A 20,161-nucleotide genomic window follows, 5' to 3' on the forward strand; every position below is an offset into this window, starting at 1 on the left:
AAAGGATAACAAATTTGGTTTTGTATCGGGATAGAAAGAAGAAATGTTTTATGATAGGATATTTACCAGTGAATTTTTTTAACATAATGGCATAATAAATATGTCATAATGATTTAAAATATAAAGGAACTCAAGGTTTCGGGAATCTGGAATAAGAAAACATTCAAATGGTAAAATTGAATACAGATACATTGATGATTTAACAAATCTTGATAGTATTATTAATTAAATATGTGCTCTAGTAAAAGCTGGAAACAACTATTTGTTGGACCAAAAAAAGCAATTGAGGTTTATATTTAGAATAAAATTGATAAATTAATTGAAAAGCCAGGTAGAATTTACTTCCAATAACTTCACCAATTTCAATAGAAGGTAAGTGGACTTTTAAAGTTTAAAGTTATGAATGTGTATTGTAGCTAATTTGAATTTTTAATGACATAAATGGAGTAACAATTTGTGAAAGTACATCTAAAGAAAATCAGAAAGATAAAATAAAATCTGATTTAAAATGAAACACTTGTTAGTATTCAATTTAATGTAGATCAATTAAAATATGAGAAAGATTACATTTTTTTTAATAGACAGCACAACACACCTTTAAAAACACAAGTAAAACGTTTAGAATCTAATTTTCTTATAATCAGTTCAAAGAACTTAAATATGGTGGATTATTGAAAGATTTGTTAGTTTTTGAAGAAGGTATTGTTAAAAATGTTACACGTTACTCTAGGAAAGCTCCTCCAATTGTAAAAAATAAGTGATTTCTATAGCTATAAACATTTTAAATATATTAAAGTAAGTTGAACTAAATCATTTAACGTTCAGAGAACTGGAAGAAATCTATAAAAATACTAAACATTTTACAGGAATTTTTGTGCCAAATTATTTACCAAAAAAGTTAGAACATTTTAATGGGAAATTGTTAATTTAGGCTCAATTTTAGGAAGTGGAACTCATTGAACTTGTTACTACAAAAAAGATAAAATTCCATACTACTTTGAATCATATGGAAATATTTAAGAAAATCCACCAATAGAATTAATTATTTAAAAATTTGTTTTTGACAATGGAAGGATAGTACAGGAAACAGGATTTTTCAGGACATGTACCACTTCAGGGATACAAAATATCAGTAACACTAAGTTTTGAGATCTGCAATCTGATCTCTTCTTCAGTTAAATAACTAACCTAACACATAATAATTACAAACTAGGTTAAAATAAACAAATCATACCAGAGTGTTATGACACACGTAAGTCAGGAATCAAAACTACCATGACTGCAGGTCAGTCGTAGGTGGTTGGCTGGCGAATGCAGACCTATTGTGACCTATATTCCGTAGTTCAGTTTTAGTAATTAGTGTTGTTTTTTATTAAGTGCATGTTTTAGAGTTAGTGAAGTTGAGACACAATATGATGGTTGTGATTCCTGACTTATGTGTTTGTCAACGCTCTGTATGACTTGTTTATTTGATCACAGTTTGTAATTATGTTGTTAGTTAGTTATTTACCTGAAAAAGAGATCAGATTGCAGATCTCAAAATGTAGTGTTACTGATTTTTTGTATCACTCAACGTTGGCAAATGTCTGGAAGAATCCTGTTTCCTTTACATAATTAATTAAATACTTAGTAAAACTGAATTATATTACAATGATCTTTAAATTAAAGACTATAAAAATCAACCAATTGGTGGACATTTATGTATTTTTGTTTTAAATTAACTTGAAAAATACAGATTTTAAAGTTATCAAAGAATTACTACTACATAAATACGGTTTCCCCAAATTTTGTTGTGTATTTAGCACACAAATCAAAACAAAAAAAGAATTTAAAGCTTAGAAATGAAGTTACTAATAAAACTGGAGATGCATTACTAAAATAAACAAGAAGGTGAACATTTTAATGTTATCAATGTTACCAATAGAATATTAAAAACATTAATTTCAAAATAAAATTGAAAATTTGTTATAGTCTGTGCTTGTGGTGGTGCAGTACAGTTATTTAAAACATTAATAACATATGAAAATGCTGATAAAATAACTCACGCATTTAAAGTAGAAAAAATTATGTAGGTACTTGTAAGTATAGCCAATAAGAAAAGAATTGTTGGATTGGAGTAAACATAGTATTGATAAACACAATATAGTTAACGAACAAATATTAAAGCTTTTTAAATTATCAGAAAATGTGGATATTGTTGAAGAAGAATTAGACGTGGTAGTAAAGGAATATATTTGTTCTGTGTAACTGTAAAAGATCAATAATTAGTTGATCATATTAAAATATTTAAACTAAAATAACAGTTATAATCTTGTAAATTACAAATTGGAGAAGTTACAAATTGAAATGCATGAAAAACTTGATTATAGAATTAAAGATCAGTACATAAGTATGATGAAATTAATGAGAAATTTGCAAAACTTGAGAATATATTTCAATATAATATAAATATATAATATTTTAATACACTTAAAGATGGTTCTTATCGAAATGTACAAATAACTCAAATGAATTTCGATCCTTTGGAAAAATTACATAAGAAAATAACAATTATCAGAATTAAAATCTACAATCATAACCACCATTAATTGGTATGTATAATTTGAAATGTTTGTCCTAATTATATGTTATTAAACATTACAATTTAGAACAACTAAAGTAAGCATGTCAGGGATGTCAAATTTTAAAAAGCCCACAAAATATTTATAGCTATAAATAAAAAATAAATTTCAGTGATTCCAACTTTCTAAAACAAAAGTCTTTTATAACACTTAACTATATTTACACTACTATTGTTGAAATTTTGTATCTGTACTTAGATATTTATATTTATATTGTATTATACAAGTATTTTTAATTGGCTGTTGGTCTCTGGTAATAAAAATGTATTGGGCACCTAAATGTACTTTAATAACTTAGGGTAAAGTTTAACTAACTAATTTAACTAAATTTTTTAAACCCAGGAGGGCTCACTTCTGGCTGGTTTATACCTTCCAGTTGAACCTACACTGGGCACAGCATTAACTGATGTATCACTTAAATCTATGGATGTCCAGGAGCGACATTCGATAGGTTTAGTCTACGTGTTGGAGTTGGTGGGGTTCATTCCATAAGAGTCAAAGGTACTTACTAGCCTAGCCATCCCCTGCCTGCTTTGACTGGAGAGGCTGGTTCAGAGTGGCTTCCCCTTCTTCTGAGGGGACATAACTTGAGAATAGTGCTCTAAAGTCTTCCTCATGGGTTCTGACAGGAGATGGCCCCTACCACCACAACATTACCCCCATCCAGAATATCCTGTCACTTTGGAATTAGTGCAAAGGTCCTAATAAGACTAGGTGCATTTTCTAAGCTTCTTGTCCTAAGAGAACAAAAAACTATATTAAATTTGGAATGAGAAGAACAAAATTTGTTTCCATAAAATATTTTATTGACAAATAAGTAACATTGTCTCAACATCTGTCAATTTTGTGGTGATGTCAGTAATAGACTGAGAGTTGTGGATAAGGTAGATGAGATCAGCACTGGGTGTGGTTCTGGTTGTAAAGTTATGGTTATTAGTGAACTCACGGTTATCCGATTTTCATACTAACGCTATCAGAAAATGTACAAGTACATCGGTTCTATACTTATCCTACTGCATCAAGTTCTAAGAATAGCAATTAAAGAGTAGTAAAGTGCTAAATATATAAGTTTAAAGCTAGTAGAAACTACAGAATACATTTAAAATTTAACATGGCTTCACTTTATAAAAGCAACTAAACTACATAAATAAAACAGTGGATTTAAAAATAAAAAACAAATTTTGTTTATAATTATAACCAAAAACTTCCCTTAATTCATTAATTAATTAAAATAATTTACAGTGAACTTAAAATTCATAATCCATGGGCTTGTCAATATTTACAGTTAATTTATAATCTTTGAAATTATCATAACATTAGTGGTTTTTTTTAAATAAGTAAATCTGAACTATAGTAAGAAGCTCTAATCAAGTTTTTGTTTCCTTAATTAACTAAAAAATATAAATAAATAGTAAGTGTTAAATTTATTTACATGATTAAGTCAATGTTAAACATGAATATTTTGCTTCACTTTTTTAGCAAACACTATGTTTTGGAAAATTTTAGCAAATACTTGTAAAAGATAAAAATTATAAGAAAACAAATATGAATTTAAATGTTTTTTATGATATAATATTGTAGTATTTGCCATATTTGTAAAACAAACATGATATAATTTGTTATTTTCTCATTAGTGATAGTTTAGAAATAGTTTAAACTTACGTTCAAAATTAAATACAAATTTATTATAATCAATAATATGAGAGAAAATTGGTTTAAAAAATAAATCATGTTTTATAACATATGACTTTCTAATTTACAGATCTATTTTACTAAGACTATGTACAATAAATAAATTTAAAAACTAAATTAGCTGATTCCTAATAATAAAAAGTAAATATATACTTATGATTTGAAAGACTGAGGTATAGATGATAAATATGCATCTTCAATCATGTGTCCATTATTTCCATTTCTTTCATGTAAACATATTCAAAGTTTAAATTTAATATTAACACTTTTTATAAATGTATGAATTGTCACTCGGTTTAAATATTTTAAAAGTTGGGGACATTAATACATTTGTTAAAATAAGGTTAGTAAACGTAAGTGTTCATATATACCCTCTTCACTATTTCGTCAGGACTAGAATTTCCTGTGAAAACCATGAAAAATACGTGGATGTATGTGCACTGAAGTTTAAGAAATCGTCAATAGTGGAAAAATTATGTATAGCCCGAAAAAGTACTATTATTTAAGCGAGTTTTTAGAAAATTAATTCACAAACCAAGAAAGATAAACGGTCAGTAATTGTTTACTATAGAAATTCGTTAGGGTTTTCTGTTGAATTGAATGAGTTCAAATAAACCCTTCGCTTTATTATATCCCTATAATTTTGTAGTTTATAAAAATAATACACAATCCTTCAGAACATATTGTCACTTCAGTTTCATGCACTTATCCCATGATCACTTGAAAAACATCTATGAAGTACAGTAATTGGATCACAAAGTAAAGTTTTTAAATTTGGAGAGGTGAAAGTCGTAACAATACAATTCAATTTAAACAATGGTAGGCTATAACAGAAAATTTATGAAGTGCACACTGAAATGTGAACCAGTCATTTTGTGGTGTGATTCTTATTTAAGCCTTTTAAGCCTATTCTATACTGGCTCTTGGTTACAAGACTCACAAAAAGGCAAACATATTTGTTTGTACCAAGTCTGTTAACACAGGTAGACAACACGACCTTCATCGTAGAACTGGGGTGAAACTGTGGCTCTCTAAATGAGAGGCAACAGGTTCAATTCCCGGAGAGGTCAATACAAATTTGAAAATGAGTTTGGACCATTTTCTTCGAAAACGTTTAGTATAACTGATGAAAATACCACTGCCGTAGAAAACCATAAAACGATTAAGTATTCAACAAATGATTCTTGGAAAAAAAAATTGCAATTTCACCTGTTTCCATATAACTTGATATTTTTAATTTTAAAAAATCAAGTATAACGGAGCAGTGTGTGAAGAACACCACGAATGTGAGTCAAATGGTGGAGCAGAAATTTAAAATGTACACATTTGTGTTTCTCTTCATATATACGGATGTTAGCCTCAAAAAACAATTCCTTAAATAATATCATGTCTCTTTAAATAAATAAAAAATGTCTTCTAAATATTAAACAGTAAAGTATTACCCACGTCATATTGTGAAAGGCCATTAGGATAATACGATTTTAAAATTGTGCATCATTTGAACATATAATGATCATAAATCAAGTGATCAGACTCATCAGTGTTCATTTAAGTGTCAGCACTTAAGTGGCCGACACTGGACTCCTACTTCAGTGCACATACACTCAAGGCACGGTCCGGATAGTTCCGAGATGATCCGGCCCACTCGGTACATCCGACCATAAATGTTGCATCCTGCCAGTTTCAGAAGTCCTGAGGCCGCTCCTGGATCAGGTACTGACAGGGGTAAGGTTGCGACAGGCGTTGATTTTGTAGGAAACGGTTTTAAATGAGCACTACTGTATTTGGTGCCATAACGTTTTGTGGTGACTTTGTCTATAAAATTTCTAATAGTCGTGTGGAGAATGTTTTTTTCAGTTGGGCTCTTTGTGATTGGATTTGTTTCAGTTGTTCCAAACTCCGTTGATTTGTTCACTTCCAAAGTCTTGTTACTGGTTGTGCCAGATTGCCAGATGTTATCTTGTTCGTGAGAACTATTAAATGGGTTCGTTAGGTCGTTTACATCTTCATCGCTTCTGTGCTCTAACTTTTGGTTGAAGCCAACTTTTACAGCTTGTGTTTTGTTGGTTTTTACACTTGATAATCGAGTATCGTTCAGTTTGTTATATAGTGATGGTTTTTTGGTCTTCAACACTTGCTTTTCAGTTGTTGTCTCACTCCCAAACAAAATACTCAAAACAGACTCAAACGAAAACTCTTCTTCTGCCGGTCCTTCCTCATTTATCTCTTTATTGTCGTTTTCATCGAGTGGTATTGATACCGTTTCGTTTTTAGTGTGTGACAGGTCATCGAATTCAACATGCGTAGATGAAGAAATCGATGTCAGTGGAGTAGTGGGGGTGGTTACTACAGTAGAATCAACAAGAACAGAGGCTGCCTGTGGTCTGGTGGAGGTAACTATTGATGCTGTAGACGAGAAAAACCGCTGCTGTATTTGTCTCTGGTGATCCTGGGGTCTCAGCAGCAGCAATGGAGACAGGTGTAGGAGAGGTCGTCGATTGCTCCCAGAAGAACGGCATGATTTCACCAATGAGTGAAGAGAGATCAGGGGCTGGCTCAGTTCTGATCACGTCCCGGAAGGGATCAGGTGTCACTATCACGTCGGCAACTGTGAATGGAGGCAGGTGAGGTGCAGGAGTGATGTGATCCACCACCCTTGTAGGTGATTCTGCATTTTCATTGTCTGAAACAAGAATTGATTACAAGAAACAAGAAACAATTGAAACAAGAAGGGAATGTTAAGAATCCTAGTGTGACTTACGACAGACAATCTTGCGACAGCAAGTACTGTGATCCCGCTCCCGGAGCAAGCGACATCCAGGATCAGGCACAGGACACTTGGGCTCTTGACAAATGATCTTGCCGTAGTAACACACGCAGAGATCACAAGCTGACAGCTCTGTCAGCAGCTCCCCATGCCTGTAGCTCTGCCCTCCATTCAGGCACTTTTCTTTGAAAACCATCAGTTTTATCAGATTCACATTGTACAGAATCATAGAAGAATGCACATATTATGGACATTCACCATTTGTAAGTGTAATAAAAATGAGTGAAAAACAATATTCATGACATTTATCACCATCATGACATTTAATTTCAGATCGCACCTCTCTGCTTTCCCTGGTTGACAATCTTTTTTGTATCATATTTTATGGAGAAGCACTGAGCTGTTTTTACTCAGAACAGACTAAAAGCTTCTCGAATCATTGTTAATTTTAATGTATTTAGAAATGACAAATTCTGTTTATGCTTACCTTTCAAGAAATCCAGTTATATTTAAGTAATTACTGATAAATTTAGATTTATTTACCTTCCTGAGGAGTCTTTGGTGCCTCTGTGATGGCCGGAAGAGGGGAGAGAGTACCTGGAGGCAGATCTAAGGGTAGAACACCGTTGTTGTGGTAATTACTATCAAACTTTGACTCATAGAATGGGCCATCTAGAAGTGGTTCCTTGGGAACAAAGCCACCTGAGCAAAATATTAGTATTAGATTAAAATGGCGCACAGAAGAAATTTGTTTTAAAGTTTTGCAAATTCATCACTTTAGTTTTGCATGTTTTTAGTGATTTCTATAATACATGTTCTATTTTGTCTAAAGATTATATTTATTTTCTTTCTGCATTATAATATTTAAAAATGTTGGTACCCAACAACATGGACATCTGGGCAAAGAGAGAATGATATTCAGATCAAGCTTGCAGAAGGCAATGCAGAACAAGCTTAGTTGTCCTTTAGCACAGCAACATTCTATGTGTGTGTTGTTAAATATTTTACTTAATAAACAAGAAATTTTGACTTTCAAGCCACAATAGTAAGATAGTTTTCTATTGTAGTTAATAAGAACTGTATCTTTTTTAAAACTTTTAACTAATGTACTTGAAAGGTCTCAAAGTATGCAGTACACCACTTATTGGGCAACCCAACCTCCTGAACCTCATAGCTAATACCATGGAAACCAACCATGGCTAATAATATATGATCAACCAACCAATATTTCATCCAGGCTATGGCATCTCTTTCTAGTTAGACAGCGTTGAATCTGTCTGAAAGCTAAAGAAATCTGTCAGGAAAATTGTCACAAATATCTCATTTTGGTTGTACTTGACATAATGAATCTTCTTGAGTTTCAGTCTGTGGACAGCTTGCAGCCTCTGAAAACCTGTGGAAATTACCAAAATCTAACAACTCTCAACCTGTAAAAGCAATGATTCTAAGAGCGCTCGGCTTCTGGAACTCCTAGAAGCATCCAGCTTTGAGAACTTCTGACCTGTGGGAGATCCCAGGATTTTGAAACTCCCGATCTCGGAAAACACTCGACCTCTTACATATTATAGCCTTCAGAACCTTACAGACATGAAGAGCTACCGGCCTTTATGAGCTCTCTATCTCTTAAACGTGATGTCTTTTTGAATCTCCTAGAAGATTTCAGATACTAGACATTTCCAGAATTTGAGAGCTCCTATTGTATGTGATTTTAAAGCCTCTAGCAGTTTCCAGCCTCATGGGCTCAAGATTTTTGTTAACAGAGGCCTCTTGCAGGTCTTTTCAAGCTTCTGGTTTATGGAAGATCAAAGCCTCTTAGATTCTAAGATTTCCTTATCTCTTGAAATTCCCGGTACATTCTAATTTTATAAATTTATAGATTTGGAGAAACTATTTACCTAGGAGATCCGAGTTTTGGAAGGTCTTGGCGTACAACTGCTGACAGCTGGGAAGCTGATGAAAAGTTTTAAGACACTCCTATTAGAAAAAAACAACCTCAAAGCTTCCAGTTCAAGAAGTAGAGTTGCTTCTAAACGTTTTGAATATCTGAAGCTCTCAAGATTCCAGTTTTCAGAAGCTCCCGACCCCTTGGAATTTCTCGCCTATGGAATGTTAGTGATTCTATACACAGATCCAATTGGTTCCCTTATTACGTTACTCTTCTATCTACATTTTAACAGATAAGATCACTGCATTTTATCATCTCCTGATCAAACAAACTTTTAAAAATTAAAATTTTTTCAAAGAACTATTACGAAATCCATCTAGTACTCCAATTTAGTTTTGAGAATAATACAACTCTTACAAAGCAAAGTTTATCAATTAAGTATCAAATATTTACTTAAAAGCCGCCAGAAACATACTACTCAGTACCCTCGGTTTCTGCCGGTGGTGAGAACCCGCCCTCGAAGAAATGAGGCTCGTCTGTAGAGTGAGACTTTTCCAGCACCGCTGAGAACACCGGCTCTTGACGGTCATCCACCACCGCATCTGCTGCTACAAACGGAATGATTCTGAAAATTGCATAAATCCAGTAAACCCTAAATAGCAAAGTGCTCTACATATAGATTATATATATTTAAGAAATAATGTACATTTCTTTATAAATTCTCACCACCCATTTACTATCTCACACTTTAGACATTTTGGTATGTATCAAATCACTGAATTTAGCCTGACTCGGATTCTATGAGGGTGGTTAGATTCAGAGTCAAGTATTATTTAGAAGGTTTCCGTTAAGGCGAAATACCTTCTAGTTTACAATGATCAGTTTATATAATTTTAGAGACCATACATAATTTTTAATAAGTGAGGACATGTCAAAGAGATATGTTCTCTCAGTTCTTTCTTAGGATACAGATCAAGGGAATATGTGTGCAGATTGCTGAAAAGATAAAGTACTGCTTCTCAAGCATTAAGTGTAGTAAGAGCCTGGACTAAATGGACTTGCAGACAGATTCAATTTTTCTTTAATAGAAGCATTGTCCATTACGATTGGAAGCACTTAAGGCTTCATCCGAGATTGTACAAATTCATTCAGCATCAGTTTCTTGGAAGTCAGTGTCATATCACTTCAGGTCTAGTAAGCACCGACAAGTAACAACGAGATGGTTCTACAGTTGTATATAATGTCCAAACATGATTCAATCGTCCACTCTCTTTGTTATTCACATTACCTAAATTTTTTGAAAATGTAACAGATACTCCATTTAAAAGTTTTGCCAATATGTTTAGAGATACGAATCATTCTGAATTTGGTTTCAAGCTCAAATATATCTGTTGTTTTGAGCTTCATGTGTCACCTAAGGAAGGCTTTGAACGGGTCTTGGAGCATATCAGGATTTTTTGCTACTATTTCAAAGCTGTTGAGTGTAAATTAAACTGTGTTGGAAACATTCCAACAATTAAATATATCTCCTACAGTTATCAGATCTAACTATGTAACCCAAATACGTTTATAAATATAAAATTAACAGTCTAAGAATCATAAAAGAGCTGAGCTCATTTTCAAATGCCCTTATACTATATAATTTACCTGAACACAAAACTGATATACATGTTTTGATTATTAAATAAGATAAGAAATATCACTTTAATAAAACAGCCAAATGATACCATTTTTAAATAAAATAAAATGACCTCAAAGATTTCATGAAATACATGTACTATATACAGTTAATCCCAAATTTATTCATTTTATAGACATTTTCCCCATATTATAGTCCTTAAATGGTATGTAATGTCTCATAAGTAACAAATGTAAAATTTAACGTGCTTTAGTACTTTTTATATCATAGCAATAATAAATTCAATAGTTGTATACAGATATGTACACTGTAGTAGATGTACAATTACATTCTCTATTATATAATGTTTTTATACCATATAGAATTTTACTAACAAATTCTTCAACATAAAAAAAGCACATGGTAAATGTAGCTAACTCTTTAAATTGGTTTTTTATGACCGGTACTCAGACAGATATACTTCCAAGCGTATGGATGAAAAGTTAAGAAGAATCACAATTTTATCCTGGGGTGTACTAAAACAGATATTTTTACTGTTAAAAACAAAAAATGAATCTTTAGACCTTTATAGAATTATTATATGGACAAATAGCTAGTGGAATAGTTTAGATAACTGATAAACATACATTCCTTATGTCCATAACTTTGACGGCACTTATGTTTTTAGAAATTAATGAATATACAACCAGGAATATAAATTCTGGCTTACCTCAGGTTAGGAAGCGAAGGAGGCAGGGAAGGCTCATTATAGTCATAATCATAATCCTCGTCTTTGTTTACCAATTTGGTTTTGTTGAGGATTGCCTCTATTTCTGTCGGTAACGATTTGTTAGGGCCTGAGGAACTTGAGGTGTTTTTACCATTGATTTCGGGTGTTACCATTGTAGTCGTGGTGGTATCATTTGGAGTGGTATTTACCATCGTAGTCAACTCTTCAGCTCTGCTGGTTGTTGTGAGATCTTCCACTCTTGCAATTAATCTCTCTTCTGTGTCGGTGAATCCAGTGACCAAGGTTGTGGAGGGAAGTGTGGTGTCTTCAACCCCCGTTGTCGACAACGTGTCAGTAGTTACCTCTGTGGTCTCTCTCATTCCATCTTCCTCCATAGTTGTAGTTTCATCTCTCTCAGTTGTCGTTGTGTCCTGTGTAGTTGTAGTCTCTCCACTAACTGATGTTGTGTCTTCCATCGATGTTTGCGTAGTGATAATCGAGGTATCAATGTTTTCCACATGTTTCACGCTTCCCGTGATCGATCGCTCTGAATTAAGGTATAGATGATTGACGTCAATCACTTGTGTCTGAAAATTGGAAAATTATTTCACTTGTTTATTATGACAATACTTAGTGGAAAATTATTTCAATTGTTTATTATGACAATACTTAGTGGAAAATTATTACTATTACTATTCTTACATTATTAGGTCCCAGATTGGAAGGTACACATTAGTACAGCCTGTTTGAACTTATCAAAACAAATTGTCCAAAAATAAGACACATGTTACAAGAGCAGGAAAGTTTTAACTAAGACATAGTTTGGGATACCTATATGATTTAAATAGTATTGTACTACAAAATAAAAATTAACTTTTAAGATAAATCTTATCGCAGATGTCATTTATGCCTTTTAAAACCAACCGGAACTTAATTGCTAAATACTAGTAAAAATTACTAACAGATTTTATTGTTGACTCCACCTTCACCGTGAAGTAGACGGTCATACCAGAATTATTACAAATGAGTGTCTTTATCTAAGCTATATCTTTATAGGACCACTAGCTGTTACCCGCGGCTTCGCACACAATCTTTAGATCCGAAGTCCTTATATTACTTAGTAAAAGCAATTATGATGTAATATGATGGGAGTCCTACAAAAATTTTAAAACATAAGTAGGCATACATCAGGTAGATATTATTTAGGTCTAGGAGCATTTCTGGTTCTAATTAATTATATACATAACGTCAAAGCTGAATCTGCCTTGTCATCCCGACCAAGAAAGCACAAATCTTGGATCACACAGGTCTCGGAAACTTACTTCAGTCCAAAAGCGTATATTTCCAGTCCTTGTCATATATTTCAGGTCTAAGATATTTCCAGTACCATAGTAGAGTTTGCCTTGTTGTTCTGATGAAGAAAAAATATATACGTACGTAGGACCGAGATGCCTACTTCAGTTAAAAAGTGCCTACTTAAGACCATTTAAATTCACTTACCTACTATGTCACAGTTTAGCTTGCCATATAGCCTCGATCAAAATACTATATACGTTCGATTATCTAGTTCTTGGAAATCTATTTTGGTCAAAATCGTGTTGACATAGTTGAGTTTGCCTTGTCTTGATGAAGAAAATACACACATAAGTAGGACTGAAAAGCCTATTACGACCTAGGAGGAAGTCCTACTTACTTCTTATGTACTTTCGGTATAAGAGGAAAATCCTTATTAAGGTTATGCAACATTCCAAAATAATCGTTATCAAAGTTTTGCGTTACACTTGTGTTTTGGACTGTAGCCAGGGAAAGAATGAATCGTTGAGGCATGTTAGTATCCATTTCTCTGTTTTTCCATAAGCCATTGTTAAAATGTAATATCATAATGTCATGGAATCCCACCAGTCTAAAGTAACGTATGTGAAAACATTCATAACTTTGTTCATTAAGGTTAGTTTTATAACAGTATTTAATGCATTTTAGGTGATTTTAATTCGTCACTGGCGCAATCTGGAGTAAAATTTATATATTAATGTTTTATTTACTATCTGCATTACACTACCGATCAAGCACTGTTTACTTATTATTGATATAATTCAAATGTAAACAGATGTTTTAGAAAGTTTGTCGAACTATAATAGCTGTCAACAGCTGTTTAGTGTCAGTTTAATTTGAATTATGAAACGTAAAAAACTACAATTTCTTCTAAATTCAAAAATATTCCAGGTAACTTTTCTTAAATTTTTCTTCATAAAAACCTTCCTCGGATTTCAATGGACTTTTTTTACAAAAAGAATAATTAACCGAATTGGTCCAGCCGTTCTTGAGATTAGCGCTTACCAACATATTTAACGATTCATTTTTATTTATAAGATTAGGTTTAGTGTCATGTGGGTTACGTGAATTGTCGCTCACTAATCACATGAAGGGGCTCAAGAGATTTTACTACAATACCTGACACACATGTTCATATGCATGGTTTATTCTGTCATATTGTAATAATGATTATTACAAAAATATTATAAAAAATAATCCTATTTAAAAATAAAAGGAAATATATAAGTGTATGAAAATCCATATAAGTTTATATTGAACAGAATGTAATAGCAAAAAATATATGTCAATCAATTCACACAGAATTAAAATATATATAATTCTGTAACGTTAAAATATTATGACTGAGCTAAATAATCAATGTGAATAACATTATAAACGAAAATAAATAGGAGTTTTATGACTGCCATTATTAATATACATAAATAAATACAATTGTTGTTAAATAATAGTTTTTTGTCCACAACTGCGTTATACTTCAAGTTTATTACTTTCACATAACTGGAGTTTGTTAAATTATTCATATTAAATGTTATTATTGTAATATTATTATATCATGAGTAATTATTTAGTTAAGTGTGTAAAATGTGCAGCGAGTTAAGGTTTTCAGAACAACTGGAATCTCTGAAAATGGACAAATAAAAAATAAACACATCTTTTGACTTGTGTGTCGAATTCATTTTAAATTAGCCAATCTGAGTAGTTCCTTAATTTCAGCAATGTTATTGACACAACATTGAAATATACCCTTTTATCAGTTTGGAGAAAGGATATAAGCCACCGCTTTAAACATGTAATAGGTTACGCTATAATAAATAACTATTTAACTACAAGTAACTTGTCAGAACAGCTTTCTTTAAAATTTAATTTTTAGAACATAAACATGATTTTTCACAGGAAAATAAGATTTTGGTTATTTTCAAATGTTATGTTACAAAAATATAACATTAAGTTTCGAGGGTTGTATTGTAACCTATCCTCTTCATTAGGTGTCAAAAACCTTAAGAGTCGGATGTAGAGGAGCAGCCTTGCGTTTTGCCCTATAAGAGCACCTTTACACTCTTAGTTTTTGAAGTACAATTATGGGAGATGAAGTATCAAAATGTTTGGGATTATTTATAAAGATTATTAATAAATATAATAAAAACTAAAGAGCATTTGGCTGCGTATTAATCCTATCTTTGGAATGAGTCATCTTTCATAATTTTGCAATTACAAATAAGGTGTTAAATTATGTGTTTTAAGTTTAACATTGTTCTTATGGGGTTAAAATCAGCTTAACATTGTTCTTATAGGCTTAAAATCAAGGTAGCCTCCAGTACAGCCAGTTATTAACTGGAGGATAATAACTGAAAATGTTTCTCCTGTCACATTAGACTTCAAATACATGCTGAATATTTTGCTTACAACTATTTTAGTTGTTATCCAGGACTTTGTTTAATTTATCACATCACATTTACTAGATTTTTAATTTCTGTGCATGCTTACCCTTATGCTTGAAGGTTTTAAGACTTGATGATGATGATAGATTACAATCCTTGAAACGTAGTATTCTATTTGTTTAAACTTATAACAATGGCAAATATCCGAAATTCTATTGTTCTTTTAAATCACCCATCATCAATAAAAAAAATGTAAACAAAGAAATGATTTTTGGTTGAAAATGTTACATTTAAAATCCTTTCACATGTCCATTTTTGATTGATCTTGAAAGTTATGTATGAGATTAACTTATTTAAAGTTCTATAATGGATGTAAAAGTAATAAAAACCATATGCTTACATTCATAGCAACTAGATCCACCTGTGTTTCATCGTCGAACAGATCTGCTTCTGAAGATGATGCATCATCACCTGAAAATTTGATATCACAAATTAAATATGCAAGTAAGTTTTTTATTGCCCTGCATCTTTGAAAATGTAGGTAGTGGGATGTATTTTTTATGCATGTTATTTTTTTATGTATCTATTAAATATTTTATTAGACATGCAATAGTTATAGAACAATCTAAAATACATCATCAGGAGCATTAATTATGGTGCAGGAATTGTGAACGAAAGTGATTTTATCATCAGCTATATGACTTTTAGCCCAATCAATAAGAGAAAAAAAATCCCCCTGTCAAAAATAATTACTTGGAGGCTGAATATTTCTCAGGCAATAGACTCTTATGTCATTTACATTTTTTCAACAGTCCCCACTTTTCCCGCTTGTGCTTAATCCTCCACCTTCTACTACTAAGATAGAAAGTGTGGAACTGCATTAAATAATTCATAAATCGGAGTTTTGTCAAAGTAGGTTAGTGATTTTGTATTATAATTTGTATTAAATACCATAAATTTAATAATATTACACATTTTTCTCAAATTGTAACAGTTAAGGGCAAAAAATTATCCAATGCCAACAAAAATGTGGGATAGCTGGATTTTTCTCACGATGTAGACCCTTATGAAATGTGTATTTTCTCAAGATTCCCCTCTGGTGCTTAATCCTTCACCCTCTCCTACTAAGATAGAAAGTGTAGAACTACACTAAATCACTTGCAAATTGGTATTTTGTCAAAGCGGGTTAGTTATCATATTATACTCTGTATTAGATGTTATATACTGTACTTCAATAATATTACAACTTTATATTTCACTGTAACGGTTAAGAGCAAAATATTAATAACTTTTAAACAAAAATAATTACACTTTCTGTGTGTAATTGTTTAAATAATGAAAACTGTCAAAAAATTCCTTGAAGTCACCTGGTAAGACTCTGATTATATAAGAGACACCTGGAGAATACAGCCGTGAAACTCGGAACATCCCCCTAAAACTAGGTGGCACCACTTGGGGCTCTATCGCTGAGACATTATAAACATCAGCACTTGGACTATTTTACTCGACTGCAGAGTACGACGCACCGATCTGGCTCAACAGTGTCCATAACCAGTAAGTGGATGTACAACTGAATGAGACCAAGGGGATAATAAGCGGAAGTTAAGATCGACCCCCACCGACTGGCTACCAATCGCAAAAAAGCTCTTCTCCGTGAATATAAACACATACAAGGCAACCCTCGCTGCACCAGGATGCGGATACATCATGCATAAACAGTCTACGATCCAGAAGACCAATCATAAGATCTGCTAAAGAACTGCTCACATCTAAGTTCGAGCCCATGGCCTCCTGGGAGCGTATATGGACAGTTAAATGCTCCCTCAATGCAGGAATCTTCCCTGCATTAGGATGAAACTACCCACCTTTGCACAGCCCCTTAAGTTTTGGACATCACTCAACAGAATCTGCACTAACCACAGCATATGCGCCAGTTCACTAAACAAGTGGGTCAGAACACAATCAAAAAGATGTGATTGTGGAGCAGAACAGTCCAAAAACAGTGAATGTTTTTTTGTGAAAAGAACTAATCTATGCCTGTGCTAAACAACTTATGTGTAGCCATATAATAAATTAATTGATTAGAAAAATATTTCATTCTAAAGTTGTTGTAACCATTGTTATCCATACCATGATATATGTCCCTTACTGTAGCATGTGCCCAGTATGAGACTCCGCCAAAGTAAATGATCCTCATTCAAAGGGCTATTCAAAGGTCTGGGACACATTGATAATTTTTCAACAGGTTGCCACCATAACGAAACTCTGCATATAAATATAGGAAATAAATCTAATTTTTAACGCATCTTTGACTTTTTACTCCTTATGGGAACATTCCAAGAGTCTTTTATAAGTATTTAAATGTGAGTATAGTCATGTTAGAAGCCATTTTGAAGGTTTGGATGGACAAGAACTAAAGTATGAATAAAAGAAATTTAAATCACTTTGAACAATTTCAGCTATTTTAAGCATTTGAATAATTGAATATGATTGTTTGAAAATGATTTTAATATAATAATGACGACCATTTTAATATAGTATGGAACACAATTAATTTCAGTAACTAAAAAAAGTATATAAGTTTAAACTAAACTTATTGTTTAAGAACACTCCATTTATGATACTAAATTTGTTCCTTTTCTGTATACGACAATAAGTTTCTTTAATTTCACTATATGGAGAACTTAATGTAAAAATTATACAAACTTTTCTATATTACTTACAGGCCAACCAATTTGAACCCGATCTAAACATTTTTAGCCGGGGGTTCATTTGTGAATCATTACTGACACTCCCAGCAATTAAACCCATACCTAAGGACTAGAGAGCCATAGCCACTTTAAGCTATGATTAAGGTTAGATTTTTAACACATAACCACAACGTAAATATTTCATTCTGCAACATTCTCAAGGCGTTCCATTATATGTTTTTGGACTACATATAATAGGTTTATTATGCCTATATGAGTAAATATAAATATGAAAATAATGTAAGAGAATTTGAGGCAATTTCTTCCTTTAAAGTTTCTTAATTTCCTTACAATGCCATTAAAAACTAAGATATTTGAACCTAAATGGGTTCCAAGGTGAAGCTTGAGTGACTTTGAACTTATTTTGAAGAAAGAAACAGTTGTGCTTGTAAAAATAAAAAGCAAAAAAGCAAGTATCTGGTAATATAATATTTTACGCTGCTTCTTTCTTTTCAAGCACTATTAGACACTTGTAGGTTAAAAGGTATCTATTTGAAATTTAAGTAGTTAGTTTTGTTTGGCTGAAACTAGATTACCTTTTATAATTAAATATCTAAACCCATTGTGTATACTTCAATGTGCTACTTCCAATAAGCTTAGACTCGTAATACAAGATCATTTTAAGAAGTCAAGATAATTTCAATGAAAGTCAATAAAAGATAATGAGAAGTCTGGTATCTCAAGTTGGCATTCGAACCTCGGAAAATTTCAACTGATAGTGAATAGAAAGTTGAGAATTGACTTTGTCAAATAGACTAACACATAGTGGTTAGGAAGCCAAATGAAACAGTAGGTCCATTAACCTCCCTGGCTACTGGCATGTTAATTTTAACGAGACTACATCGATCTTGTTTCTTGCCTCAAACAGTAACAAGACTACTCAAGTCTCCCACATTCATTTTACGCATAATTTCCCTCATATTAGACGGTGACATAATTTTACTTAGAATAATTAAAAGGTATGCTTGGACATTTTTTTTAATGTAACAGGTACACTGTACTCACTACAGTTGTAACTTGGTGGGGCAACAATGGCCTGCAGTGATCACTGGAACACAGTGGCGGTTAACCGGTACAGAGCAGACAACCGGTTCACAGTGCAACCGTCCCTGGAGACAGTAGCAGCTCTGGCAGTTCCCTCCCTGGCTGGGGACCAGCCCTCCCTCTGGGTAGTGTCTGCCATCTACTTGGCAGCCTGCTGAAAAGTTTCTTTATTAGTTGCTGGAATTCAGAAAGCCTACTACAAAATCTTCAACTCAGATGTTAAATATAGTTTATATGATGGTATTGCCAAACAATAGGCCAGTTTATAGAAAAGCAATCAAACAGACAGGTAAATTTGAAATGCTAAAAAACCAAATTTTTAAATGGAAAAAATATGATAACAGTTGTTTTGAAGAAACCTTACACATAATCTGTTCTAATATTGTGAAATTCAAATGTTATATTTTAAAAGAACTCGCCAGAAAAATAAATCATCTTGGTGATACCAGGGGGTAAAATTATTTTAAAATGTTGCTGAAAACGATGCCTGACTAATGAATTATATTACACATATAATTTGATCGTCGCACAACATGGTGAGTTTTTGCCCACTTAGAGCACCTGTGAGGACATGGATACACCTGCAACACACAGCTTATGGCTGTGCGCGTTCCGGTAGTATAATTCGTTGACTTAAATGTCTGTTGTGTATTAATGGTGGAATCTGGTGGATATTTTGTTGGGATAGTTTTGTTACATTTTACACATAGCTCTTCGAGGCAACTTTTCTGGTGACAGAAAAGTAGAAATTATTTTGATGCCTTCACTAGGGATCACAGACATAAAAATAGAAAATTTAGGCACTTTTGAAACCAGTTCAAAAAAACCAGTGCCAGTTCAGCACGGATATAGATAACAAAATGGACTGTTCAGTATCTATATGAGTTATCCCTTCAGGGAATTACATTGTTTTTGTTTTTTATATTTTTTATTTATGTTATTTTTTCATGAAGAAGCCATTCTTAACACAAATGGTTCGTGTCAATCCTGTAAAAAAATCATACACTTATCTTCAACAGTTTTTCTTTGAGCCTCATAAGAGTCCCACTGTAATTTCCACTTCAAATGAATATCACTCCTTGTGTGGAATGATCAATCAATTGTTTCAAAAGAGGTATCGTAAAGAGGTTTAAAAGGAAAAAATATCCCAACCAAAATGCGATAGCATCACCTTTTTCTTGTACTGAAAAGAGAATCTTTAGCTGAAGAAGAGGTGACAAAATAGGTTCACTTCTTCCACGTGGATCCTCCACTGAGACGAAACTATTTAAGAAATAATAAGCATTCTTGATATACCAAGTGTGTTTTAAAATAATGAAAATTATAGTGCTGGCCAGGCAT

At 32.6% G+C, this 20,161-nt stretch overlaps 1 protein-coding gene across 1 annotated transcript in view; it reads right to left on the bottom strand.

Annotated features, from left to right (window-relative positions):
• Window positions 1–4,303: 4,303 nt before the first annotated feature.
• The window catches only part of LOC124368218, an 84,030-nt gene continuing 68,172 nt past the window's right edge, over window positions 4,304–20,161 (bottom strand). Inside the window, 9 exon segments of the mRNA XM_046825493.1 lie at window positions 4,304–6,675; window positions 6,677–6,996; window positions 7,075–7,263; window positions 7,624–7,782; window positions 9,451–9,590; window positions 11,314–11,900; window positions 15,427–15,497; window positions 16,888–16,964; window positions 18,782–18,974. Of these exon segments, the coding sequence (XP_046681449.1) occupies window positions 5,869–6,675; window positions 6,677–6,996; window positions 7,075–7,263; window positions 7,624–7,782; window positions 9,451–9,590; window positions 11,314–11,900; window positions 15,427–15,497; window positions 16,888–16,964; window positions 18,782–18,974 (2,543 nt within the window). The 3' untranslated portion in view covers window positions 4,304–5,868.

This window comes from Homalodisca vitripennis, chromosome 8 (genome assembly GCF_021130785.1).
Source record: "Homalodisca vitripennis isolate AUS2020 chromosome 8, UT_GWSS_2.1, whole genome shotgun sequence".
In the NCBI taxonomy this organism is placed as follows: Eukaryota; Metazoa; Arthropoda; class Insecta; order Hemiptera; family Cicadellidae; genus Homalodisca; species Homalodisca vitripennis.